The following is a 27,239-nucleotide window of genomic DNA, read 5'->3' as shown; positions in this document are numbered from 1 at the left end:
AGACTCGAAATACATCTTCAAACCCAAGTCACAAATGTTATGGTGATTGTTATGCAAAGGACACTAACAAAGTAAATGCATAGAGCGAATTGTGTTGTTTTTTTCCACGCAGCTCTCTCTTCCTTCCTCTATAAAAGTAAAAGCTAAATTGTGAAAAACTTGGCTCGGGCCATTTATAAATATGTAAAAATTCAATGTGATTTGGATTAATAAAAGTTGCAATTTTTCAGGTTTACGGAGAAAAATTCATGCAGAATTCACGCAGAATTACCGGAATTCAAGGAATTCCCATTGAGTTGCAACCCTGGAGAGTCCACTGAATAAGCATAATCATTTACTTTGAGGGCGTTTCTGGAAGAGCGATCAAGTTCTTGAAACACACCTGATGAAAGGATTTTTATTTTTCAATAGAGTGGTAGTCATATGAATATACCAGCACTGGTAGGTAGGAAACACAGGTCTGTACCCGCCATCCATGTCTGATCTAAGAACTCTGGAGTCTCCAGGAACTTCTTGCTCTCTTTTGTGAAGGCATGCTGTATGATAAACAGGACGGAGATGCTGCTGAACAATCACAACGGGATTAAACTTTTATGACAATGTGCATTACCCTCTGTTGACGTCATCTTATTGTTTCTCGTGACAATGGGTTGGGAGATTCTTTGTAGGAAGTTGGATGTACAAAACGCATCCTACACGCACGCAAATTAATTTGGGTTTATTTCTGGGTACGTAGACTGACTGAGATGATTCTTCACATGGGAAGATGGAATTTAAGCCCCTATCACACGGAACTGGATATCTAGTTGGAATGCCCTAGTTGGCGATGAACTGATTTCTAGGTAGAAATCATGGTCGGCTGGCTGACTGCTTGACTGGTTTTGAGGAATAGGACATGCTCTTATTGCTACTTGCTTTCCTCGACTAGATTCTGTGGAACAGCCAATCAGAGCAAAGTTTGGCCATGTGAAGATAATCTTTGAGTTTGCAAAGTAGCGTTTTTTGTCTGTGGTTTCCGAGTGCATACAGCACGAAAGGCATGTTTACAATTGAAAAAGCTAAAATATTCTTCCATACGTGTATAGTAAACGTTGTAAAGTATGTATTCAATCAGCGCCATTCTTCTCTACCTAAAACCATTTAATACGAAGCGATATTCCTCTCGGTTCAATAGTTATAGTCTTTTAAAAATGTGAAGTGATACGTTGTTTACATCTCGCGCGGCCGCCATTATGGGAACGAAAGACTATCGACAAGTACGGTGTAACAAGTACCGTGTGAGGCGAAAACTAGCAAATGGGTAGCCAGTCCAGCGTCAACTAGAGCATTCCTACTTGATATCCAGTTCCGTGTGATTCAGGCTTTATTCGAGTTTTCCAGACATGAAATGAGTACTTATCTAGTTAGGTAAAGCGCAGAGATGAAGTCAAAGAGGCATAATATTTCCAATTCTATCAAACAGTAAATTGTATTGGCAATGTCTCTGCTTTTAAATAGTAGTGTAATAATTTACTTTTCTTCAGAAATAAAGTTGAATTATAAGTTGGGTGTTGCAAGGGCCATTTCAGCGTTATGTGTGTGACATTTCACACACCAAACATAAGGTTGCAGACGTGAGATTGGATTAAAATATTCATAAGGAACTGATTTCATAGAATTATGTGGTGTCTGCTAACAAATGAATAAATCTTGAGTATGATGACATACCCTGAATGCATGAAGAACATTAACGAAACTGTGTTACGTGACAGTTTAAAAATGTAGCAAAATTTCAATTCATTTCATAACATACCCCAGCGCTGCGGGTAGAATCATGCCAAGACTTGTCTGAACTTGCATCTCGATTTTATTGAGGAAAGAGGTTTCTGACAGAAAGCGGCGGGACGCCGACCTTAAGAGGAAGGTGAGTGGCAAGGTAACAAAACTAGGAGGTTCGAGATGAAAAGGGTCTGTTTTTTCTATATTTTCCTTGTGCGAGCTGTACGCAGTACGCACTACATAAATTTTACTTTACACACACTTACTCTCTCTATACAGTCATGTATTAATATTGCAACCTCTTCTGTTAATATACAGATACTCTTAGTAGGTGATCAGATATAAGAAAATAAGAAAATTAGATATAAGAAAATTAGAAAATAAGAAAATTAGACACAATAAGTATAGTTTAGAAATCAAATAAATGTATGTGTCTGGTTCCTTTGGTCTCGAGTCTCTACTTCTATTTCAATCTTTCACTTCCCACACAAACTCGCCCTATTCTTTAAGTGAAAAGGGGTGTTTACACTTTACGTTACACTATAAAGATGGCTCGGTTTGAGCATGATCGCTAATTCCGCTGTCTTCTCTAATAGCTTTATCCCGCCGTTCTCTTAGTTCCCACAGTTATCTCCCAACTTGTTGTCCCGCTTCTTTTGTCTTCATTCTATCGTTTACCACTTCTATCACCTCCCTCGCTCTTAAGGTTTTCAGAAACTTGTCCCTTGGGTCACGTGTAGAAGGGCAGTTCAGGAGGACATGCTCGTCCGTCTCCTCTCCATCGCACATAGAACATATAGTTTCCTCTTCTTCGTTCATCTTCCTTAATTGTTTCCATCCTCCTAGTCTGAACCATGCCAGCGCGCCTCTTTCCTTTTTCCCCACAACATTAATACATTTCCCCCATTCTCTTACTCTTAACCGGGGTACGTTATTCCTGTAACCTGTCATTCTCAGTCAGAAGGGTTGGGACAAAACATATTTTATGTCTTTTAATTACTTATGCTAGGTTAATTACCTCACCCCTGGCCCTATTATTGCCGTCGCAGCAAGCAAGAGTTATTATTTGGGTAATGAGCTACATTGGTTCGATCCCCGTTCTACAGGGTAGAACGTTACGATTTGTCTGTGAAGCATATAGGCTACAAATGCTAATTTAATTTTGGTGAAATATGCAAATTATATGAATTCACAAACAATTAAACTTTAATGCAATTTTAAAGACAATAATATTTTTGGATTAACTAATTTTGTTATTTACATGAAGCAGGACCACTTTTCGTGGAATGCTTTTTTTTAAGATATTTGAATCACAGGTTGGGATTATAACATATTTCAAACACCAGATTGTTTTTTGAAGAAAGTTGAATGATAGGTTGGAGGTTACAAGATATTTCTTGAATCACAGGTTGGAGGTTATAAATAGGGAACGGAACTTTATGTGCTAAAAAACTCAAAAATATATTTTTTTATGTGTCATAAATGTTGAAAATATGTGATAAAAACAGGAAAATATGTGACAAAATTAAAAAAAAAACATTTGGTAACAAAAGCAAAATATTACATGCATTTTAAACACCTGAAATCAGTTTCTAAAAACTTACCTCTTAGCGAGCTATTTTTTAGATAAGTTGCAGTGGATCCCCATAGTTTTTTTTTCTAAATTCTCCATTGTAAATCTGTGACGATTATCTCTAAAAAGCATCTTTTATTGTGAGAAAGATCGCTCCACGTCACAAGAAACAATTCTTGCATATTTGAAGCACGAAATGTCACTAACGCTGAAGTTTTCCAAAGCTTCCTCTTCCTCACCTTCCAAAACACGTGCAATTTGGTACAAAGTTTGAAACCCTTGATTTTTCCCAAACATTTCTGTACATTTAGACATGAGCACTTGAGGGTTAGATCCAGTGGGGGTAATATTCTCCCCAAATAGGATCGTAGGCGAGGCACCAGATCCTGCCAGCGAGCGTGTTCAAAGACAAAACAAACCAAACACACTCAATATGAAAGAGGTGCGGAGAATAAACATTTTTCCTTCGAGCATTTCGAGGTAGCTGAAGTAAATGAGCGATTTTATGTATTTAAAATGATAATTCGCAAAATATGTATTTACATACGGAAAAACTGGAAAATATGTGTTTTTATGTAAAATAAAATTTGCTGTGTTGACATATAAGGCTATGATCAGAATTTTGACAAAAACGAGGGTCTCTATCTTATCGCAGAAAAAAACATTTATTTACCTGAAGTTCCGTTCCCTCTTATAACATATTACAAATACCCTGTTGTTGTCTTTAATAAAGTTGAATCATAGGTTGGAGGATACAATATATTCCGAAAATCCTATTGAGAGTGTTGAATTATAGGTGAGGGGTTATAACATACTCCATATACCCTATTGTTTTTTAAAGAAATTGAACCATAGATTGGAGTTTATAATAGTATATTCCAAATACCATAAGTTTTTTAACCACCTTTCGTAGATCCGATTTACAGAAGGTTCATTGCTCAAATTTCCTTCCATCTGCAAAAGGAATGTGCTCTGAATATTCCTTGGGAGCTATGACAGTTATGGAAAAGACACGAGTCCCTTCCTTGGTTTTCTCAACAAAATCTGTCATATTCGCTGATCTTTACATGAAAACTTGAGTTATATTCTAGTTTTTGTTTAATGTGCAATTTGGTGGATAAACAGGCTAATCGGTACTGGACCTTCAGTTTAAAGTGGGATCCGAACCACTATGTGCTTCTATCGGGTATCGAATCCGAGACCCCTTGATTACAAGAGGATGACGTTACTGACACGTCATCGGGGAGGCATTTTACAGGAAAACTGTGTAAAAGAAAGATTGTAACCTCCGTCAAACTTATCCCAACCGGTACTCCACTGTCTGCATTGTCAGCAAATCTAAGCCACGTATAAGATAAAAAAGGTAAGGTTACCCCTGTCCGTGTGCACACGTGCCATGAAGGCATATATGGTGATGTGGAGGTATAGAGGTCTACATATTCTTGAACTCTGCCATAGTTGGGATGATGAGATCAGCATCACGCCCGGCTGCTTTACCCCACAGGATTGCCCCCCAAGTACCCATTTACGAGGCTGGGTGTGTTTCAGAGCCGGGCAGAAATATGGAAATAAAAGCTTGAAAAAAATCCTGGTCCAGATAACATGCCCCGGGATTCGAACCAGGGTCTTCCGCGTGATAGCCAGATGTTGTACTAATTGAGATACCGAGACTCTTCTCATTCACGTATATATTGAGTATTGTATATCTTCTTACCTGCTACACACAAAAAGACAACTGCTACTACTCACCGATGATATTTGACATATTTCTGTTCACCTCAGCAATGAACAGACAAATTGTGCTATCCTCGTACATTTTTATACACTCTTTAGTGCAATAAAAATGAAATACAACGCGAATACAATTTTCGTCATGACTGAAGGAAGAAGTAAAGACAGTGACATGCTGGTCACCTTTAGATCTTAGCAGGGTTGGTTGTTAAAGGACCAGGAACCCATAAAGTCTAATGGGTTCTATTGGGTACCGCAAAAGGACCGGAACCTTTTTTCTCGCACAATTTAAATTCGGTCCAAGTTGCGTATTGTTACATTGAAAAAAGGTTCATGGACCGAATTTAAGTTCATGCAGGGAAAAAGGCACCCGGACCGAATTAAAATTCTTCCGGATAAAAGGGCCCTGGACCGAATTTAAATTCATACTGGAAAAAATGTTCCTGGACCGAATTTAAATTGATACTTGAAAAAGTTCATGGATCGTATTTAAATTGATCCTGGAAAAACGGTTCCTGGACAGTATTGAAGTTCATTCAGAAAAAGGTTCCTGGACCGAATTGAAATACTTCACAGATAAAAAAGGTTCTTTACGGTCCAGAACCCATTCACACTTGCTGATTTTCTCTCCTGGACCGGAATTGAATTTATTTCAAATTCGTGGACTTTTAACAACCCTGCATCTTAGGTGCCACCTTGCCACGAAGAAACATAAATTTATATATCTCTCAAGTTTTGTGTGCCAAAGCTTTACCACACAATTCAATTTTTTGCCCTGTGTGTGTTTCTAAATCGAAAGAATTTCGGCTCACCCTAACGTAGTATAAATGTAATGTTCTAATTAAGAAATCCACATCAATAACGGGTGTACGAGTTAACGGGCTGATCACGCCACATCCAATGATTTTTTTTAACGCTCATTGAGTTTTGTGTCTCAAGTCCACTTATGTACAGATAAGCTAATAGACCTACAGTTTAAAGTGGGATACGAACCACTTTCATGTGCCTCCGCCGAGTATCGAACACGGGACTCCTTTATCACGAGGAGACGACGTTACCACTACGCTATCGGGAAGACGCGGCACACTTGTTATACTTTTATCTCACAAATGATAGTGCCATATATGCACTCCGTACGCAGATTTTGTTTGGAAGGAACAAAGGGGGTGGGCGTTCAATACTGCAAAATATTTCATTATTTCCATTCGTATCCTTCGTCTTAAAAGTTGTTATAAGACGAAAGTGGTAATATGTGTTATTTTAAGATGGATTTGCATTCATCACTTTGATTTCTTCAGAATTCTTTCTGCTTTCATTTGAAAATCTTTATTTTCTCAAAATTTCTGGAAGGGCTGTAGCTCCATCACCTCTCCTTTGTATACGCCAATGCGTACACACGATCTCCGTTCATAAAGAAAGAAAAAACGCAAGCTGTTCAATTCACATTCATCTTGCGAGCACGTCTAAGATCACAACAGCTCGCTCAAGTATGTCCTGACCGCAGGGAACTGTGACATGTATCTACTTGACTCAAGAAAGTGTGTGAGTATTACTAAAGGGGGGAGGGACAATTTCCCATAAGTCCTTCTCTCTTCGGCAGCTGCCGATCACTGTTGCCAGCTTCGCTATTTTGGAGCCAGATCTGGTTCTTTCGTGCACTAGTTTGGCTGTGAACTATGGCACACGTCCCTATGCCATCATTGTTTCCGGCTTACATAGACAACTTCTGTCGTAAGTATACATTTTGCACGTGACGTGACATTGTTATATTGGCTGCATCGCCCTACCCCCTGTCACATCCCCAGCTACTTTTCTTTATAGGGCCTTGGCTGACGTGAAGAGGACGTAATATTGTTATCCGGGAATACAATATTTTCGATTTCATACGACCATCGGTGGATTATTGAGATGGGTGATGCCGCTGGATCTAGACGGTGGAAACTAAGAATAAATTGTCATCACTTTAAAGCTAACGGCAATAACAGCGCCCCTCACCCAAACCCCCACTCATTTGACACCTAAAAGTACCCAAGGGGGCACTTCATTCAGTTTCGTAAATCTTGCTCCGTTTACGGTGAAATTTAGTTCTTTTATGTACATCAGGTGTGGCAACACTGCCAGGATGGCCGTAGGAGGCAAGGAGAAATACATTGCTCTTATGGAAGTATTATTTTATTTGTTCTCTTGGGAATATCAAACTTCCGATGGCATAGACAAATATATCAACGGAATTAGGACAGACTGAAGTAATTGACAGGCGGAAATGTCGAAACTTCAACTTGATTAGCCGTAACTTGAAGTTGAAGTTGATTCCCCATAAGGAACACATGGGTTTCTGAATATTCTTATTCATCATATTTTCCAAACATCGTATCTAGCTTAATGATCAACTTTAAAAAAACACTTTCACTTGCAACATGTGGGGAAATTGATATTCTATTGACCACCAGCTTTTTTCCTCAGTAGCATTGCCCATTCGGACGATGTTGAAATAAATGCACAACTGGTGCGAAATTGTCCCTCGTCCCCTTAAGGGATTTTTTAAAGGAAGCAGCGCTGTCTCGTGAGCAAGGAGGGGAAGTTGGGGGCACAAGCCCAAGTCTTGGCAATTTGCGTCCAACTAAGATTGCGTCCGGGAGAATAATAGGGGCGACGAGAGATTCGTCCATAAGTAAAGAGTACGAGACTCAAGTGAAGAATGGAGGCTCGTGAACAAAGAACGAGAAACGATGGATCACGTCTAATTTGTAGTTCCTTGTTTCCTCTAAGATCTGATTACGTGCTGCTCATTTATGCATTTTCCCCGAAAAAGGATCCCCGCGTCAGACACACACAACCCGAGCGCTCCCTATCGATCGAGCAATTTCCAGTGACGTCACGGGAGGAGGCCTTCGCACATGCAGAAGCCGAGATAAATTAATATCTTCAGGCTTTCGTGAGAAAGAATCGGCTCCGGTGGTTTTGGAACGAAGAGCGAGCGGGCCTTGCGTTTGTATCCCGGCTAAGGCCTCATTACGTACTATAAGGAGGTCTATAAATAGAACTGAATGAGGTATTTCTGTTCATTTAAGATAAGTTGGAAGGAGATGCTTCGGTTCTTGTGGAGGGAACAGGTTGGAGGCGTCGTTTCACAACTAAAAAGGGATTGTGTTTCTGTCGAACTATGAAAAACATAGCCCTAGGGATCTTGAAGAGATTCTGAAATATCGTTAAACACAAGTGTAGTTATGTATTAAAACATATTTCAACTGAATTCGTCTTTAGAATATTGAATTGTTTAGCTTTGTATTCGTATTTTTATTATTTACCGTCGCTTTTCTGCAACTTCGAGCTAATCGCAACTATGAGGATCAGTGATGAGCAGGGAACGGATTTATATGTAAATATATATTTATGTATGAATCTCAAAACGGTTATATTTTGCATTATCTTTGCACATCATGGCATGTAGACTCGGAAAATGCAGTTTTTGTTTTCCATATTTGTACATATGGCTCATATTTTACATATTTTAGCTATTTTTACATATTATTTACATATTTGAGAACATTTCTCAACATATATTTCATATTCGCGCAATAACTACATGCCCCAGTGTGACCAAAAGAGTTGAGTGAATTTCTTGCGAATAAGTGAGAAAGTCCGAAGAAATGTTAAAAAACTAAAGTTTTCTGTCATGCGAACAATAGCGTTTTTAATTTTATATCTTCCAAGTTTTTGCTATTGTAAAACAGTTGAAATTCCTGTTGATTTGCAATTGTTGTCAACAAAAGAGAATGAGGGCTCAAGCATCAGCTCCTGCTTATTACAAACTGTTGTTTGGCAACATGGGAAGAGAATCCCAAGCAGCCCATTGTCTGGCTAATTTAACTTGACAAGTTTAAAAACAAGACGTTGCAAATAGCTGTTGAGCAGCTCACATCACATTTACCCACTCCATTCTCCGCAGCGACGTTGGTTCGCAGTGTTGCAACCTGGAGGGAGCGAAATGGTCTGAGGATTTTCAACGAAATTTGTATTCGCATTTTCCTGGGCTGTTTTCTACTTGTCGGAGTACATAACTTCAGCTCACCTTTCGCCAACGACTCTTTTCCTTCTTTTAAAACTTGAACTCCCCGATGGCGCAGTGGTAGCGTCGTCGCCTTGTAATCAAGGGATCCCAGGTTCGATTCCCGGTGGAGGCACATAGTGGTTCGGATCTCACTTTAAACTGTACGTCCAGTCCCGATTAGCCTTACTGTGCATAAAGTGGACTTACAACAACAAATCAATCCAATCCAATTCTTTCAAAACTTGAGAAACCATCCATTTAGATACTCCCGTGGCGGCGCTTGTGGACTCGACAACATTATACTTAAGTTTATGTAACTCCTTCTGATTTCGCAAATATGTTGCAACATTGTAAACAATTTTATACAGCTGGTGTATATTATTACAAATGTAAATTTTACAATTTTAAGCCCATATTTCACTGCATATTTTGGTGAAAATAACTAAATATGCATTTACATATTTAGTACACTTTTACTATACAGGGTGGCCCATAAGTCAGTTGGCAAATTTGCAATGTATTGTATAACTGCTAGTGCCAACTGACTTATGGGCCAGCTGGTATATAAATACGTTCCCTGGTGATGAGTTTTATTTTCAGTTTGCAAAAATTGAATCTAAAAATGTTCTTGCTTGCTTCGCTCGCAATGTGATTCTCTTCTGTAATGCATTACAAATTACTTGAGAGATAAATAGAACCAAATGTGTACTTAAGACTGTTGTTGCTAAACAGTTTCTTTTTAAATGTATGAATTATTGTTTTGAGGAAAAGGAGCACACACATGTGAGAAACAATTTATATCATTTTTGTTTTTGGATTGTCATGAGGCAGATGCGTTGATTGTGGAATATATTTAAATAATTTATATATGTATTAAAGAAACATTGAATTCGTGCACAATTTAGTGTTAACATGTTGCACATGTATTTTCTTATTTTACGTCGCTCCATGTTGCATATGTGTAAAACGTATGTTTTACATGAAAGTTACACATGTCATATGTACAAAAGTAATTATATTTGTATTTGTATTTCAAAAATACAGTTTGTGTGCTTGTTTTCCGTTACTACCTAAATTAACGGAAAAAATGCCAATAATAATGATGATTATTATTATTTACATGCTTATCGTCCTGGTACTTCCCCCCCCCTCCCTGAGAAAAATCCGTGGTTGTGCCTCTGCTCATGAGGAAGCACAGATAAAAATCGGTTTGATATTTTGGGGAAACTCATAGGAAAACAGCAAGTCTTAATAGCACCGACATTGTTTCCACGTCATTGATTCCTGGACTACACATACTCGAACTGAGAAAACAACCTGATAACAGGGTCTTCAACTCTGTCCACCAGACGGTCGGCCCCCGTGGCGGAGTGGTTAGCACATCGCGCTACGACGCCAGGGGTCCCAGGTTCAAATCCCGGCCTGGGCATGTATGTTTGTAAGTGTCAATTTCATCATATCGTCACTCATCCCAATCTTTGCTAATTAGCCAAAAGTGGCATAAAAGCGAAGTATAATAAAGCAAATCAATCAATCAATCTATCTATCCATCAGACAGCCGACCTCTGTGTCGGTTTTGTTAGCAACACACTACGACAGCAGGGGTCCCGGGTTCGAAATCCTGACTGGGCATAGGTGTTCGTGCGGGTGTCCCTTAGAAATTCCCAAAATATGAGAATTTAGCAAGTCACCCCACCCGCTTGGGACACTGCTAGAAAATATGGCTCGAATCCCAAACTTTGTGTGGGGTGCTTTTACGTTAATTGGCGCCCAACTGGGGGTGAATTGCTTTCCTTAAAGAAAAAAAAGCAGATTTTTTTTGGCAAATGTTTAACAAGGCTAGAGTTCCTTCATCAATTTCATCGCATCATCACTATCCCTCATCGTCGCGTTTACCCAAAAGCTGCAGAAAAGCGTCGCTAAATAATAAAATTCAATTCAAATCTTACTACCAGACGACATTGATGGGGAAGTTGTATGTAATATCAGCAAGGTTTGATCGATTTCCCCATGGGGAAATCCATGTGAAGAAGCACACGGGGAAGTCGTTACGTGTAATGCCCAGATTAGTCCGTAAAGGTAGCCTGGAGATGAGAATCTCTCTGAGTTAGCACTAGCCTGAAACAACACAGCGAGTTGCCTGTAGAACAATTAGTGAAATATATAACAGTATCTCCCAAACCAGTTGTTATCAACCACGGTACGGACTTTAAGCACGGAGGGAACAGATATATTCTAATAAGGAAAGCATTATACTTAATGGCGTATGGGAGTAGTTAGAGCGAGATTTACAATAGTTAGAAAACTTACGTCTCAGTAATGCCACAAATTCTTAATTCCTTGCAATGAGTGGGAGTTTCTATCGCACCACGCATGTCGCTCTTGCTTCACTGAGCATGCGCAAGCGCCGATGAGTCAGATTTCGAGGACAATGGTCTACAAATGACAGTTCTCCAGATAAGTAGTGTTGCCAACTAAACCGTGTGAGGTAAATTTCATGTTTCATATGGACGTCCGCTTCAGAACACGGATTGTACGCTAAGGTCTGATCTTTGTTATTGAGCGTCGATTTCCTGCAATTTTTTTTTTAATCGCGACGATGAATGTGAGTGAAAATATGATGAACAGACTCTCACATAAAAACAGTGCCCAGGGCAGGATTCGAACCCGGGACCCCTGACGTCGTAGCGCGCTGTATTAATCACTCTGCCAAGGAGGTCGGCTGTACGCTAAGTACAAGGTGGCGCAAAAGTCATCACCTGTTTATCTTACCCTATAGCTTGGGTTTTAAATTAAACAAAGTAGCTTTTTGTGTTAAACTTTTATCGATATTTGTAAGTTTTATGTCCTCAATTTTTAAGCATAACATCCAATAAATGACCACCATTCGAATTGATGAAAATTTGGGCTCTTTTTATTGCGTTGGTGGTGTTGGAAAGAATCTGAAGGGAAATGTTCATGCTGAATATTGTCCTTTAGTTGCTGTAACGTCTCTGGCTTATTCACATAAACAAATGACTTCAAATATGCCCGAAGGAAAAAATCTGGAAAGGTCAAATTGGGGGGCCATGGCAAATTAACAAAACAGGGGTATTACGTACTCTGCTCGGATACAGATAGGATATTCCTTAAAAATATTGTCACAATTCTTCCACGTTCATATGGGGTATACTTATTCATTTCCGCACACAATAAATTTCGTGAGTATCTTCTATTTACGTGACAAAACACTACTGATATAAATAACAAGATGTCAAAATAAAGGTCAGTTCAAATAGGATGATGACTTTTGCGCCACCTGTTATAAACTCCTGGACAGAATTGTAGATATATCGACAAGAATTACAAATGATGTGTTAATAATGAACTTAAATATGAACTTTGTAATATATTTGCCACAAGATAGATGGCAGACTCCATGAAATTTAGCTAACTTACAAGTAATGACAACAGTGACATTCCACAAACAAGAAATAACTACAGTGTAAAGAAAACATTATGTAACAATTCAACGATTTAATTTTAAGTCACTCAGTATTAAACTCCTACAATCAGCAAAGTTAAAAGGCTTAAACATCTAAGAAATACTTCGGAATTTAAGAGTTATTTAAATTCTGACAATAGTAACAGAAAATACTAAGTAATTAATATAAGTAAAAATAGTACAATTATATTACGTAATTTAGCAATTATTGATTAACATACCTTAATTAGAGTGTAGTAAGTTTGTGACAAATATGTGTGCCTCTTTTGAACGTCTAACAGAATTTACTTTCTGATAAGGATCCTAATTGTAAAACATTGTATCCGAAGAAACACAGAGAGTCGCTGACTCCCTTCACGCTTCGTAAGATACTTCCGGAGAAATTAGTGGGCAACGGCTTCTGCCTGGAGTGTAGTTTCCAAGTTTTAAGCAATTAAGGACCTTCAGTTTCGGAGACGCGGTTTCTCGAATTCCTTCCAGAGTATCTTCGAGAAGAGGGCAAAAAACCACAGGAAAAGTCAGTTGGAAGACACTAACCAAAAAGTTCCAACCACTGCGGCCTCCTTTGCACTGGAAATGTTCGGAACAGTACTGGACAGAAAAGGGTCCATGTCCCCACTCCCTAGATCTATGATATACAATAATATGTACCCAATATGCGAAATAAGCTTTTTGCTTTGGGGGGCACTTGGTAGCGTATTTGTGATTTGATTTAGAAGATAAGTTTTCTTGGGTATGCAATTTTGCATTACCAGTCAGTCAATTAAATTATCGCCTTGCAGTTCCAGGTACTTTAGAAAACTGGTTCTAACCTATGTCAATACATATTATGATAACGTTTACAAGTAATTTAGAAACACTTAATATACATTTATATTCTAAGGTCCAATTTAGACGAAAGCATTTTCCTTAGTATTTTTCTAAACATTTATGCCATGACCAAAAAGCTACCGTGTAAATGAGAAATGTTATGACATTTCAGATCCATTTCTCAAGGATAGGCTCGGTCCGAATCATTTCTCGTAGCGTAACCAATCAGAAGCGACCTCATTGTCACGAGTGCAGTTGTAATGGCGGTCGCGTGAGATGTAAACAAGGTATCACTTCACACTTTAAAACGACGATAACTATTCAACCGAGAGGAATATCGCTTTGTATTAAATGGTTTTAGGTAGAGAAGAATGGCGATGATTAAACACATACTTTACAACGTATACTGTACACGCGTGGAAGAATATTTTAGCTTTTTCATTTCTAAACACCGTACACACAGCATTGACGGTGTAACTCGACGTGACTTTCGTGCTGTATGTATTGTACATTGTAATTGAAACAGCTAACCGAAATGTTCCATAAAATGCTTTCGTGTAAATTATTATAAGATTTTTGGAAGCATTTACGTAGCGTTTATGCTAGCAACAATGTTAAAGGAAATGCTTTCGTCTAAAGCCTGCTTAAGAAAACCTAAACTCATACACAAGAAGAGTTATCAAACTAGTAACACAAAAGTAGTAAAACTTGACGAAATTTCTATTGCCAAGTTCAAACTTAACGTCCACCTAACCTACCTACATGTTTCTTTTCAAGACTTTAATGCTTGTAAAATACCAGCATTATGCCATGAAGACTTAGGTGGAAAACAGTCTGCTGTTGTCTTGGGTCGGTAAGGTTGATCAGTTTCAGAATGGTGTTCTGACAAGACGGTATATTTTTCAGCAGGGAAAGCTTTGATGACTGGACATTAATGTACACGAATGATGTTCCAATTTTGTTTGTTTCATAGTTAACAATGATATGTAGGGTGTCCCAATAAGAAAATACTGTATACAAAATGGCAAATATTTTTACATCATTACAACGGGTAAATGTTCCGATTTAAGAATGAAAGATTTTTGGACTCGCAATAAAACTGTAACGCACAATATGTTCGAGAGCGCGGTGTTTTAATGTCTGCTGTCGAACCTCTTTCTTCAAATTTCTTGATCAACTTGCGAACTGTACCCTTACTAGGTGCACTTTCACCTCCAAGGATTGCACGAAGCTTCCTAACAGTATCTGCATAACACTCGCCATTCTTGTAATAAGTTTTCACTATCAAAACTCATTGTTCGTTTGCGTAACGCTTCATGTCAACTAAGCTTCAACAATCACTGATAAAGGAACTTGTAACAACATGTTGCGTAAATCAAACGTGGCATTCTTAAATCGGAGCATTTACCTGTTGTAATGATGTAAAAATATTTGTCATTGGCATATAAAATCCAAATGAGTGGCGGGCTTAAATCGGATAACACGGAAAGTAGTGAAATATGAAATGGAATTATTAAGAGTATCAGACTTTTATATAGTATATTTCGTTGTTGCGAGAATTGTCCGCATTCCAAGAATAAATGTTGGGCATTGGGATTGTCATTACCACATGTTCAGTTTTGGTGTCGAGTAACACCTATTTTCGCTAAGTGTGCTGGTGTGCGCACGTGTCAAGTTCGCAATCTATTAATAGAAAACTATATTTTTTTATTATTATCATTTTCGGACCTAACAGATTTTAATATGAATATAAAACATACATAATTGCTTTACATGACAAATATCAGTCTTCCCCCCGACATTTCACAGACATTAGAATCAAAAAGAAAAACATTCTCCTTGACAATTTTGTTAAACTTTCTTAATGATTGATTGATTGATTTTATATTTTACTTCGCTTTTTGTGCCACTTTTCGCTAATTTGCGAAGATGAGGATGAGTGATGACATGATAAAATTGTGGAATGGACACTCACAAACATCCATGCCCAGCACAGGATGCAAACCCGGGACCCTTGGCGTCGTAGCGCGATTAGGTAACCACTTCGCCACGAGGCAGGCTTAAACTTTCTTAAAAATGTTAACAGACTATAACCAATCCGAACATTCGGATTGACAACAAAACCAGTCAAATTTATTGAGAACTTTAAAGTTTTATTCCCTATTATATTTTGGACATTCCATAAAATTATGTTTTGCGTCTGCACTTTCCCGACCACATGCACATTTCTCATTCTTCGTTTTTCCAATTCTGATTAAATGTTCCCTAGTACAGTTACGGACACTGCAGGTTTATAATGAATACATTGACTTTCAATGGAATCGTTACAAGCCGTCAGTGTCCGTGACTGTACATAAATGGCCCGATATCAGTCTGTTAATTAATACAATTACGTTTATTGTACCACTGACATGATGAAAACTATAACCTATCGTGGAAGGGGATAGTTATGAAACCATGGATGTCTTGTATCAAATTCAGCAAGCCATATATGTATGTATGGCCTACCATCGTTAATTCTATATGCCGCATATAAAAATGGATGTACTCGTATGTTTGTTTGTTCTGGCATAACTCTCGAACGCCTGGAGCAATTTCAACCAAACTTGGTACACATATGACGTACAATCTAGAAAGACATACTCTGGGGGTAAACACCCCTAGGGGTAGGGTGGGAAGGGGGTGACATGTATAAATAATAGAAAACGACCCATATTAGTGTGGAATCCATAGTTTTCGGGGTCGCTAAGATAAATAGTGACACTCCCAATGCCGTTCAACTCCAAGTTCATCACCTATCGGTATAGGGGGTGAGAGGGGGTGAAAAGTAAAATGTCAAAAATGACCTAACTCTCGAACGCCTGGAGCAATTTCAACCAAACTTGTTACACATATGACTTACAAGCTGGAAAAAAACTGTGGGGGTACGACACCCCTGGTACGCTTAAGGGTACGGGTGGGAAGGTGGTGACATGTAAAAATAATCGAAAACGACCGATATTAGTGTGGATTCCATAATTTTCGGGGTCGGTAAGATGAATAGTGACACTCCCAATGCCATTCAATTTATTTATTCTTGCTCCTGGAGGTGAAACTAAAAATGTTGTTTATAATCAAGTTTTGAGTTAAATTAATATTATAGTGAATTTGTAAAAGATTTTACTTTATAATTTGTATACTGTAGGCTACTTATTTATTATTTATTTATTAAATATCTGTTACATTTTACACTATAGTTAGAATTCATTATTTTCCTGTCTAATAGAAGATTGAGATAAATAAATACCCGGGCAACGCCGGATAATCAGCTAGTTGTTATATAAACAATAAGCTCTATACTATATGTCGTGTGGCAGTCTATGTTTCTGATTCGGCCTTAAGTTTATGTGAATAAGGTATTTGGAAAAAGAAGGAAAAAGCTTGATCACAGTGTAGCCAGTTCGTGCACTTGAGAGTGAAGAAGATGGGTGGGTAGTAACTTTAGATCCACTCTAGCTAAGGCGATCAATATGGAATCTACACTGGACGTAAAAAGCACAAGTTGGCAAGTGACACGGCTATAAACATGAAACCAGAGGTTATTGAGTAGCTTTGTGAAATCACGGGGGATATGTAGGCTTCGACGTCTTCATGATGGAGAGGATATCAGTGAATAGCCATAACCTTGAAGCACCCGCAGAAGAAAAGATGCGTGTTTATGCAGTGCGAACTGTACTGCGAGTGCCAGAATAGTGTGTATTAATGCATGTACGAGGTTTGTTCCAAAAATATCCGACTTTTATTAATAAAAAAATGTGTATTCAGATACCACAATCTTACATCTTGAAAGTAGTCCCCTTGGAAGCAGCGCTGGAACGCCTCTTTTTGGATTGCGCGTAGCTGGCCCGTCGCATTTTGCATATAACTTCTCTGGATTGAATTCTGGTTCCTTTCAGGGGCATTTTCAGCTTGGGGAAAAGCCAGAAATCATACGGAGCCAGTGATCACTAAGTTGAGGAAAATGTGATCGCTTTTCACAGTCTCTGTGTGATCTCCAAGCGGAGTTTCTTCTGCTCGATTGTTAGCAGCTTCGGCACGAACTTCGCTGAGATTCTCCTGAGGCCCAAATCATTAGTCAAAATGGAATGAACGGATCCAATACTGATGCACACCTGTCTGAAAGTTCTCTGATCGTGATTCGACGATCCTGCATTACCAGGGTCAATGACGATCTCATTTCTGGATGTTGAGGGCCTACCAGAACTTGCTTCACTCTCCACTAACGTGCGGCCATCTTTGAAACGGTTGTACCACTCCTATATCTGTGCGGTGTCCATTGTATCGTCCCCGAAGACCTGTCGAATCTTGCAGACACAAAATTTAATGCAGTAGCGTTGTTTAATTTTTTCAGCAATTTTGTCAAAAACGTAATTCCGACGCCACTAACTTACACCTCCTCACTCATCGGCGGTCTGCCGGCGACTGACTGCTTCTGCAGGCTGGGATAAAAAAAAAACATAATTGCGCATTAGGATCGCCTACATACGTGCATCAAACCACGCCTCCAAAACTACATTTGGTTACGCCAAATAAATCAAGGTCGGATACTTTTTGAACAAACCTCGTATTTATTGGGAGCAACCGGTTTACGAAACAAGGCTGCCGCGGGATATATTCTCGGGGGAAGGGGGGAAGGGGGGAAGGGTAAGATTTAATATCTTGCCTTTCAGTCTTAGAAACACATATTATTATTATTATTATTATTATTAGGTAAAATTCCCCGTGCATATAGCATCGTGCTATGTAGGCACAGTTATGGGATGTGGGAGTAGGGCCTTCTTTGGAGGTGATGTGATCAGCACCACGCTCTGACAACCTTTACCTCGCTCTCCCCGGTGGTTACCAATTTATTTGAGGATGGGTGAGTCCCAGAGCAGCTTTATGCGGGAACAAGTACGGAAAAATTCCGACCTTAGATCGCCCACCGGGTGTCTCGGTGTAAGTGAGACGCCCTACCGACTACTTGTTCGAGGCAATACGGGAAGGATTTCATGATGCGCGTCTCAACATGCCCTGTGGAATAGCGCGTATTTCAAGGCAACTGACGGTTCGCAACATTACCCGTGGCTCTCCACTGTCTAACCCACCTCAGAATTCCGTGCGTCTGTAACAGGTGCATAGCGATCTATATTGTTCCGCCGCAGTGCCTGTTTGGATGAAGGCGCTTCCACCGCCGCAATCCGCGTCTGCACTAACCAACGCTTCATGGTATACTAATTGCCTGACTACCAACTCTCTATGGATGCAGGTATGCCGCGCATGCGCACGTGCATTCTGGTAGGGTTGCCAACTCAAATTGGTAGATATTATATGCGCCACCCTGTATTTTTACTTCATCATTTCATTTCACAATTAAAATCTTTCTGAGGTGACTGTTGTTTTGTGAGGAACGTTTCGTTGTTAGCATATGGGTGCATGAAAGCTTATTAAGAGATCAGCGGGGAAAAAATTTCGTCACTTAAATAAATCAGCTCCAACCGAGACAAATTTACGGGCACTTGAGAGAAAGACCTTTGCAAACTGGTCCTTGGTCAACATTGGTCTGCATTGAACAATGCAGTTGAAGGCAAAGCCAGCGACTACATACAAGAATCCCTGATTTGTTCACCAACGAAATCAACAATAACATGCAATGCACATGACTTTTACCCACCCTGTAGATATAAACTAAATTTTGATTAGAAATAATCTGGGAATGGACAGTGGAAGACTATTATTATTATCATCATCATCATCATTTCAGAACTCATAAAATTGAAATCGACTTCGAAATATTTTGGCGTTGTTGAAGGGTTCAGACTTGGAATCACTATTTAAATAGAAGCTAGATTCGTATTTCTTCCTTTGCATAAACATCTATCAATTTGTTCATGAATAGTTCCGGATTTTTCATTCTCTCCGAAGGGGAGAAAGCGAATGGACGGAGATGAAGAAGTACACGCTGCTCGAAAGATGGTAGCTCAGTCACTTTATCCTCTTCACGCAATCCCGTTCTCTCGCACGTGCTTACTGGTCGAGCCGCCTCGCGTCACTACTTCCGCAAAGACTTGCTTTCGTTCGCTTCAGAGATTACCGGGACAGACCTTGTGTCGAAAGAACTAGATGGAACCACTGTTCCAAGAACGGGTGTGAAAGTTGAACATTTAGCCGTTTGTCGGCAAGAGAACGAGAACACCTGATCTCCAATGTAGCAGGTCTAATTCCTCGGCCGGCTTCCAACGCACTCTGCCAGCTGATCGCCTCCTTTTGTCTCTTGGCAGGACTCTCGGTCATCGCAGAACGAGCGCCCGGAGGGTATGCGACCTGCTCTGCAATTGTGTACAGCCGCGCACGTGTCTCTCGCCAAAAAAGTTTTCAGAAATAGCCGCACGGAACGCGAGCAAAAGAAACGTTCTTGCAATTTATACTGGCGACGTTCCAGGCTCAACATGTGCCACTGTTTCCCGGCCTTCAGCACGGTACCCGTGTAACAGAGTGAACAGAAAGCTATCTGGTGTGGTCATCTCTTCTACCCTTCACAACTTCCCTCAGTGCCATGTGGGGGAAAAGGCAGAAATCAAAGTTATCCATTAAACATCGGAACGCAACGTACCAAGACTGCATCTGTGCATTGCTTAAAGTGGTTACAGTCAGGAGCCGGAACGCCAAGCACAAATAAAGACATGCGAGTAGTATACTCTATCCCGGTAATCTTTAGAGCAAGGCCATGGGAGCCGCCAGGAATTTTTGCAGGAGGGGGCAAACTCAGGGAAAAGCACCCCGTAAAAAGTTCACTGAAGAAATGAGGGTCTAAGACCGCCAATTTTCATTTTTACTTTTGGGAAGGGAGTGTGTCCTGGACGCGGGTTTTATATGTTGATAATTTACGTGCGCCTTGGATTGGATGGTGTTCTACTACCATTAAAAAATGATGGTCACCGTGTGACGTTCTTTTTGGTGCACAACACCTGGATTACTACGTCAAGGTAGTTATCCAATCTCCATGTACGCAGAGTTATGAGACTCTCCTTAATGTTATGCTACACTGAGCATTCTCAGGACGTACAATTAGAAACATAACTTAGCTTTTTGTCATTTTACAAGTTTAATAAAATATTTTAACTTTAAAAATTCACTGCAAAATAACACAACTATACTTGCAAATACAATCACATTACAATAAGCTGCGGTTTTTATTTTATAAGAGCGTTTTTCACAAAATTCACATAATCTCTCACAAAATCTAACTACTTCTTCTTCTTCTTTAATTTTTTGGCTCACACCGCGTTTGCGATTTCTAGCCAAAGTTGCTCAGTTCCGGTACTATTGCTATTATATATGTTCCAAACTGTTGTTGAATATCATTCACTTTCTTCGAAACACTAATGTCTTTTTGTTCTTATGTTATAACAGTTTTGTGAGGTCTTATTGATTTAAATTGTCGTAAGGGTCATCATGGCTGTTTTCTAGCGAAACTATAGAGTATCCAAATAACTGCAGTGCGAGTTTCAGATATTAAATCCAACTACTTTCAGTCCTGTTGCCCTGGCAACGGATTCAATAAAAGATGGGACAGTTCTACAGATGTTTATAAACCGGAACGACTTCCATTTCCGATGTCACTTTTAATTTCACATAAATAAATGAAAACTATACATTTGATAATATTAACACAAACAAATTCAACATGCTCATATTGAAAATAAACAAATAAACATGTGGTCAAAATAAACGAGGCGTACCAACTGTTTTTGTAGTACTAGTTGCCTTAATTAATATAATTTGAATGGTTCAGTATTTAAACAATATATTTATGGCATGAGCAAGTGTAAATTATCATCATTATTTATCTTTATACATGATCAAATATTCAAATTGAAATAAAAAATGGTTGTGTAACAGACAGGATGTTAATTTTTTAATGCTGGAATAGTGTAAATTTCATGGTAACTTCTACCATTGAAGTACGTTTCATTTATGAAACGCTGAACACAACGCTAAATAATATGAACACATTATAAAAATACGAGGTAGACACTTTCTGATGGGAAATTTTCACTATACTGTTGTTGTGAACTGCAGCGAGGTTGTGTTGGTACAGTCAAAGACAAAGATAATGGTAGGCAAATTGTCCATCACGATTTTCATTACTATTTTACTCTATATTCTGTGTTTTCTTAAGTAATGAAATTATGTTGATTCAAAGTAGGTATTGCCATCTGTACTTATTTCGATTCATCATCATCACATTGTGTAATACAGGCCAAACGAAAATGGTGGTGGTGGACAATTCGCCTAGTTTTTTTTATTTTTTTTTCAGTAGGGTGTACCACATCAATGTGCTCACAAATTTCTTGAACTCGAACGTAGCTACATATCTGCAAATTTGCTGTTGGCATTTTACGTCTTACGGAATCAAGAACGAATATTCAGGTAAATGCCAGGGAGCGCAACTGCCCCCTCTTTCCCCTATGTGGCGGCGCCTATGAGCAAGGCCACGCATAAAGTTAGAGAATGGGAGAAAGCGAGGGGTGGGTGAAAAAACAGACGCTACTTCAAAGGCTGGTAACTGCAGTCGCTCTAACCCTCCACGCAATCTCGTTCCCTCCTACGTGTTCGTTGGTCGAGCTCTCTCGGCGGGTCACCACTTAAGCAGCGCCTTGCTTTCGTTCGCGGGACAGAGTATAGTACTATAGGTAGTTTCTACTATTACGGCGGGCGTTCCTAGTTCTGGCAAGGGAAGTGGGCAGCGGGGATTACGGCGCAAACAACAGCAGTGGCGCCGAGAGTTACGACGCGGCAGGAAGAAGTACTACGTTAACCTCGTTCTACTGTCTGCTGAGTTTCTTATCGTGTTGCACTGGTCGCTTCCTCGCTTCCCACTTCCCTTGCCAGCATTAGGATCGGCCGTCGTAACAGTAGAAAACATCTTTATGAGTACTACTACTACTTATTAAAATGCATATTAAAATAACAATGGTATTTAATATCATCATCATCATCATCATCATCATTATTAGTTCTTTCTGGGAAGATATGTTTTTCAGTACTTTTCAAATTGGTTCGCTGTTATTATTAGAAAAGAAGATCTAAATATGGGCGAAGCTTTAAATATTGGTTTTGGAGTTATCAGCGCTGCTGGGTTCTCCAGCCTGGCAGAGGCTATTGGAACTGGTTATCTGTCAAGGACAAATGTTGCGGCGGCAATTCGCAAGAGAAAGTGCTGGTTAGTTTCGGCCTTGAACGCTGTTATTGAATTGCGACCTCCGAAAACCTTCTGCAGGTATGTTTTAACTCGGCGTTTTCTGAATTCTCATCTGCTTTGTATAGGTTATGATATTAGCAGTACATAAAACAAATATGGGCTTTTATAATGCCATGATTTGTTTGTGAAATATGTACCACAGAGAGCAAAAATAAATTGAAGAAGAAAAATAACATGATGGTCTAAATATGGGCTATGACATGAGGTCTAATGTTGAGATCACATTTTCAACAAATATTTGGATGTTTTTCTTAATTTCGATTTTTCCCATTCCGCGTGATTTTCAAAATAAAAGATTATTCATAAATAAATCTTTTTGCCATAAATGACTATTTTTTTATTTTAATTGCTTTTTGTGATATTGCCAGTAGCAGCCCATATTTAAACCACAATTTTGAAATACATAATTTTACCATTTTTTGGAAATTGCTTCTTTTTTTAAAAAATGGAGACCTTTTATACTTTAGCATGCTATTACATTTAAGTATATATTTCATAGATATGCATTTTAAAGGCAGGTGCTTGATATATTATTTTTGTTCCTCCGAAAATGACAACATAAAAAGGGGGCCCATATTTAGACCTTTTCCTCTATATTATTATTATTGCGTTCATCGTAAAAACTACACTAAATATTGTGGTATGTTTATACGAACATGCATCCATATGGATACACACACACAGATCCATTATTTCGTTAAAATAAATGTTTTAAGTATTATTCTCACCCATGAAAAGATGCCGGTACGGCGTACCAGTGCGTCCCGCCAGAAGAAAGCACTGGTTCTCGTATTATTATTGGGTCCAAAGTAAATATAGACAAAATCTACCACTCCTCTCAATTCAGGAAATTAGGTTTTCATTCACATCTTAAACGAATAGCCCCGACCGAAATATAACATTTTTTCCTAAATTTCCGAACCGCCCACAAACAGGAGACAAATTTAAAATAACTTTCTCTTTTCGTCTTTATCTATTGCTTACAGGAATTAATGACTTTTGATTAGTGTATTAAATAAATAAAATGGTTGCCTCAGGTCACAATAAGATCTGATTTCCAGAACAAACTGATTTGCCGGAACGGAGTTCCTTTGCGTTCCGGTCCACTTTTAATCCTGACTTTAGGTCTTATCTACTCTTACGGCGGGCGCTCTATATGCTGACAATGGAAGTGGGGAACGGGGAATACGCAGCAGACCAACCAGACAACAGTGCTCCTGCATATCGCGCTGGATTATTCGCTTTCCCGCTCCTCACTTCCCTTGCCAGCTTGTAGAGCGCCCGCCGTAAGACTGGAAAAGAGAAATAAGATGCGTTGAGATTGGGTTCGACACATTCTCGATATCGGTAATGTAATCAGCAGATTAAATGTGGTCTTACAATTTTGAAAAATGACAATTTTCATTACGCAGTTGCTGACCTAGCTAAGTATACTCCTGTCCCAGCTATCTATGGAGACCTATCCCTCGCCTTCATGTAGCTCTTTACCGATGGTAGGGATCGAACCTAGGACGGACATTTTTTCTAGCTACTGCGAGCGCCGTGGAATTTAATCCAAGTGAAAATATCTAGATAGAATCTTTGTAGAGAACAAGACTTCGAATTACCTAACGATATTAAGAATATATAATTAAAATCTGATAAGATATTCTGTCGAAAAATGGTTGCATGTTTCACAGCTGAGTTAATAGGCTTCAACACTGTAACGATTCACAAGATAGTTTCTTCCTTGTTTTTGTAAATTTATCCTATTATTATAACTGTAACATTGATCAAACTACAAATTAATGTCTGATGAAGGGGCCATGTGTTCTTCCGAAACGTTACATCAAACAACATGTTCAATTGCTTGTAACAAACGTCATCTAGATGAAGAATAGTCGCAAGATGCTTACAATCGCATTACACATATACAGGAACGCCTTCTCAGGATACAACTTCATTTACAGTGAAAGGTAAACTTGCATGTACATAATATCGCAAACATCAATCAAATTCAAACGACATATTCACGTCTTACTGCTTTTCTATATGCACTTACCTCATCTTTCCAGTATTCAAAATTATCAACACTCTACGAGACGTCGGAAACTTTCAAACACGTTGACATGGATGCTTTGTAATATCTCTTACTTACCTAAAAAAAAAGAGAAAATGCAGATGAGTTGCTTGAATACGTACATGGACACAACAATATATTTTTCCGATAACATAAAATATTGTATAAGCAGACAGTGTACGAGTAGTATACTACGAAATGTAATACACAGACTTATATCTTATATCGTTACACTTATCTTTTACGTGTAAATTTATTTGAAGTGTAAGGGGAAAAAACAAGAAATGTCCATTTTTTCGATTTTGAAGTTTACAGCTCATTCTGTTGGTTGGAACTGGTACTAAACAACTGTACAAAAACCACTGGAATGAAATGAGAAATGTGCGTGTAAGAGACGATCGAATATTTGAGGTACTTGGAAAGAACATAGGAAAGATTAGGATTAAAATGTCGTTTTGTCCAAAAACTGGTTTTGTGACATTCCTTGTTCTTTTCCCTTACCCTTCAAAATGAAGTTTTCAGTTCTTTGTTGATGTATTTTATTTTATTTATATATATTTATCAGACTCAGCAGGTACAGGGTGGCCATAAATAAAGTTCCTCTACTCGGAACCCTCTAGCGTCAGTTCATAGCTACGGATTACGGTGAACGGTACAGAATGGGGACCATGCAGAAACGAATGATAATGGATAAAAGTAGTTTAATCTTTTTACCACCAGGTGGGAATGTGGCGCTACAATAACATAAGCAGGGCACATAAAACTTTACTCTCTTTTAGTTGATGTCAGTACAGGCCCGCGCCCAGGGGAGGGGCAATGCCCCCTTCAAACTACAAAATATTTAAATGTTAATCTATAAAAAAAACCGTCGCTATTAGACAAACTTGGCAGAAAAGCAACGCAAAATTACCTAATTCAATGAACCTCACAGCTTCTCTACAGTCTGTAACAAAATAACTGCACCACTTAACAGAATGGAACGCAAACTGTGATTTAGGTGATATGTAGACAATTATAAAGCTCATATTGTACTTTGGATTAATCCTGGTCCTTGTTTTATATGTCTATTTATGAAAAACCAGCTGATTTCAGGGCCATAATCTTGCCTTGTTTGCGTGTTGAAGTGTCAGTTAGGATCTTCCCCATGCCTCTACACTGGTCCCAGTTACAGCACTTTAGTAATTGAGAATAGTCAAGACTACCTCTCAGACACACTTTAGTAATCTAGTAATAGAGTGAAATCCATTACATATATTTTCCACCCACTATTCACGTGATTTCCACCAGTAAACACGGCTGAACGTCAGGAACAGGTGGCAGCCATTTGCACACAGATGTCAGAGACACCTGTTGGCAGAGAGTGGAATGAAAGACAGCAGTGCAAAATAACCAAAAAGAATCGTATCAATCCCTAAGATTGTATGTTTATTTTATTAAGTCTCTCTGAACGCTTCATGTTGACCAGGGCATTCACTTGTTTTTCTCAGCTGTCTCAAGCCTCTTAGGCATGTTTACAATGCATTGTGTTGTGCCATGCAAACCTCCTGAGCATTCAGGAACAGGTAACACTTCTGGTTTTAGAGTCAGCGGTTTGCATGGTAGCAATTATATGAAACACACGATTCGGCGATTCGGCATCGAGGAAGAGCTCGATGGCCAGGGAATATAGAGGTGAGACAAGCTGGGAGGTGACTGACTTTGGAGATTGAGTGGAGAGAGTGAAGGTGGTCAGCAAGTCAGTAGGTGAGGAGTACTACAACGCTCTGGTCGACAAATAAGAGAGAAGCTTACAGAGGACTTCGCTATTTTCATTCATCTAAAGACTTCAGATAGACAGGTAATTATCCTACACCCAGCCATGATACAGGTTCAACGGTTCACAAAACACAACGAGTGTCCATTGTTTTTTCAATAGTTTAATTCCTTTGTGTAATTGTACCTTTCGCATGCCAAGCAATAACTCGTCATGTCAATGACGAGTGGTCTCATCAAGAGGATGAATGATGAGTAGTTTACATCATCCCATCGATTAACTGCTTCAGATCCCTTCATTCTATAGAATGACACGGAATCAAGATGCATCAAGGAACAATCCCAGGTACCCTCCTGGGTACGGGCCTGTGTCAGTACAACAGTATCCAATATTGGCGCTGTCAATATGAATGACCCTAGAAAACGTAAGAAAGCGTGGTCAATTGTCTCACGAAAAGATTCCCTGGAATGGAAGTGACATGCCGTGTTACGGCTTTCAGCTCTGGAAGAGTCCATACACGCTCATGGTAACCCAAAGCTAGAAATAACACGGGTTCAAGTCCGGAGAATGCAGTGACCAAACATTTGGAGGTACCTCTCGAGATGACACGATCATCGCCGAGTTGACACGAAGCAGGCCCTTCACTTGTCAACCAACATGCGGGGATGTTACACTTTTCATGAAGACAAGGGTAAATCGCTGTTCAAGGAGTCGAACGTCACGTGCACTCGTAACAC

At 39.2% G+C, this 27,239-nt stretch overlaps 2 protein-coding genes across 3 annotated transcripts in view; both read right to left on the bottom strand.

The window, feature by feature from the left end:
- The window catches only part of LOC146003849 (inactive dipeptidyl peptidase 10), a 601,005-nt gene that overhangs the window by 454,016 nt on the left and 119,750 nt on the right, over nucleotides 1-27,239 (bottom strand). The window lies entirely within an intron of this gene.
- LOC146003413 (uncharacterized) overlaps nucleotides 420-27,239 on the bottom strand; it is a 62,203-nt gene continuing 35,383 nt past the window's right edge. Inside the window, exon 3 of the mRNA XM_083141697.1 lies at nucleotides 420-561. Within this exon, the coding sequence (XP_082997823.1) occupies nucleotides 420-561 (142 nt within the window). The remainder of the gene's footprint in view (nucleotides 562-27,239) is intronic.

This window comes from Lepisma saccharinum, chromosome 20, assembly GCF_977018435.1.
Source record: "Lepisma saccharinum chromosome 20, izLepSacc3.1, whole genome shotgun sequence".
Classification (NCBI taxonomy): domain Eukaryota; kingdom Metazoa; phylum Arthropoda; class Insecta; order Zygentoma; family Lepismatidae; genus Lepisma; species Lepisma saccharinum.
Note: the sequence above shows the minus strand (reverse complement) of the source record. Positions and strands in the feature narration are given on the sequence as shown.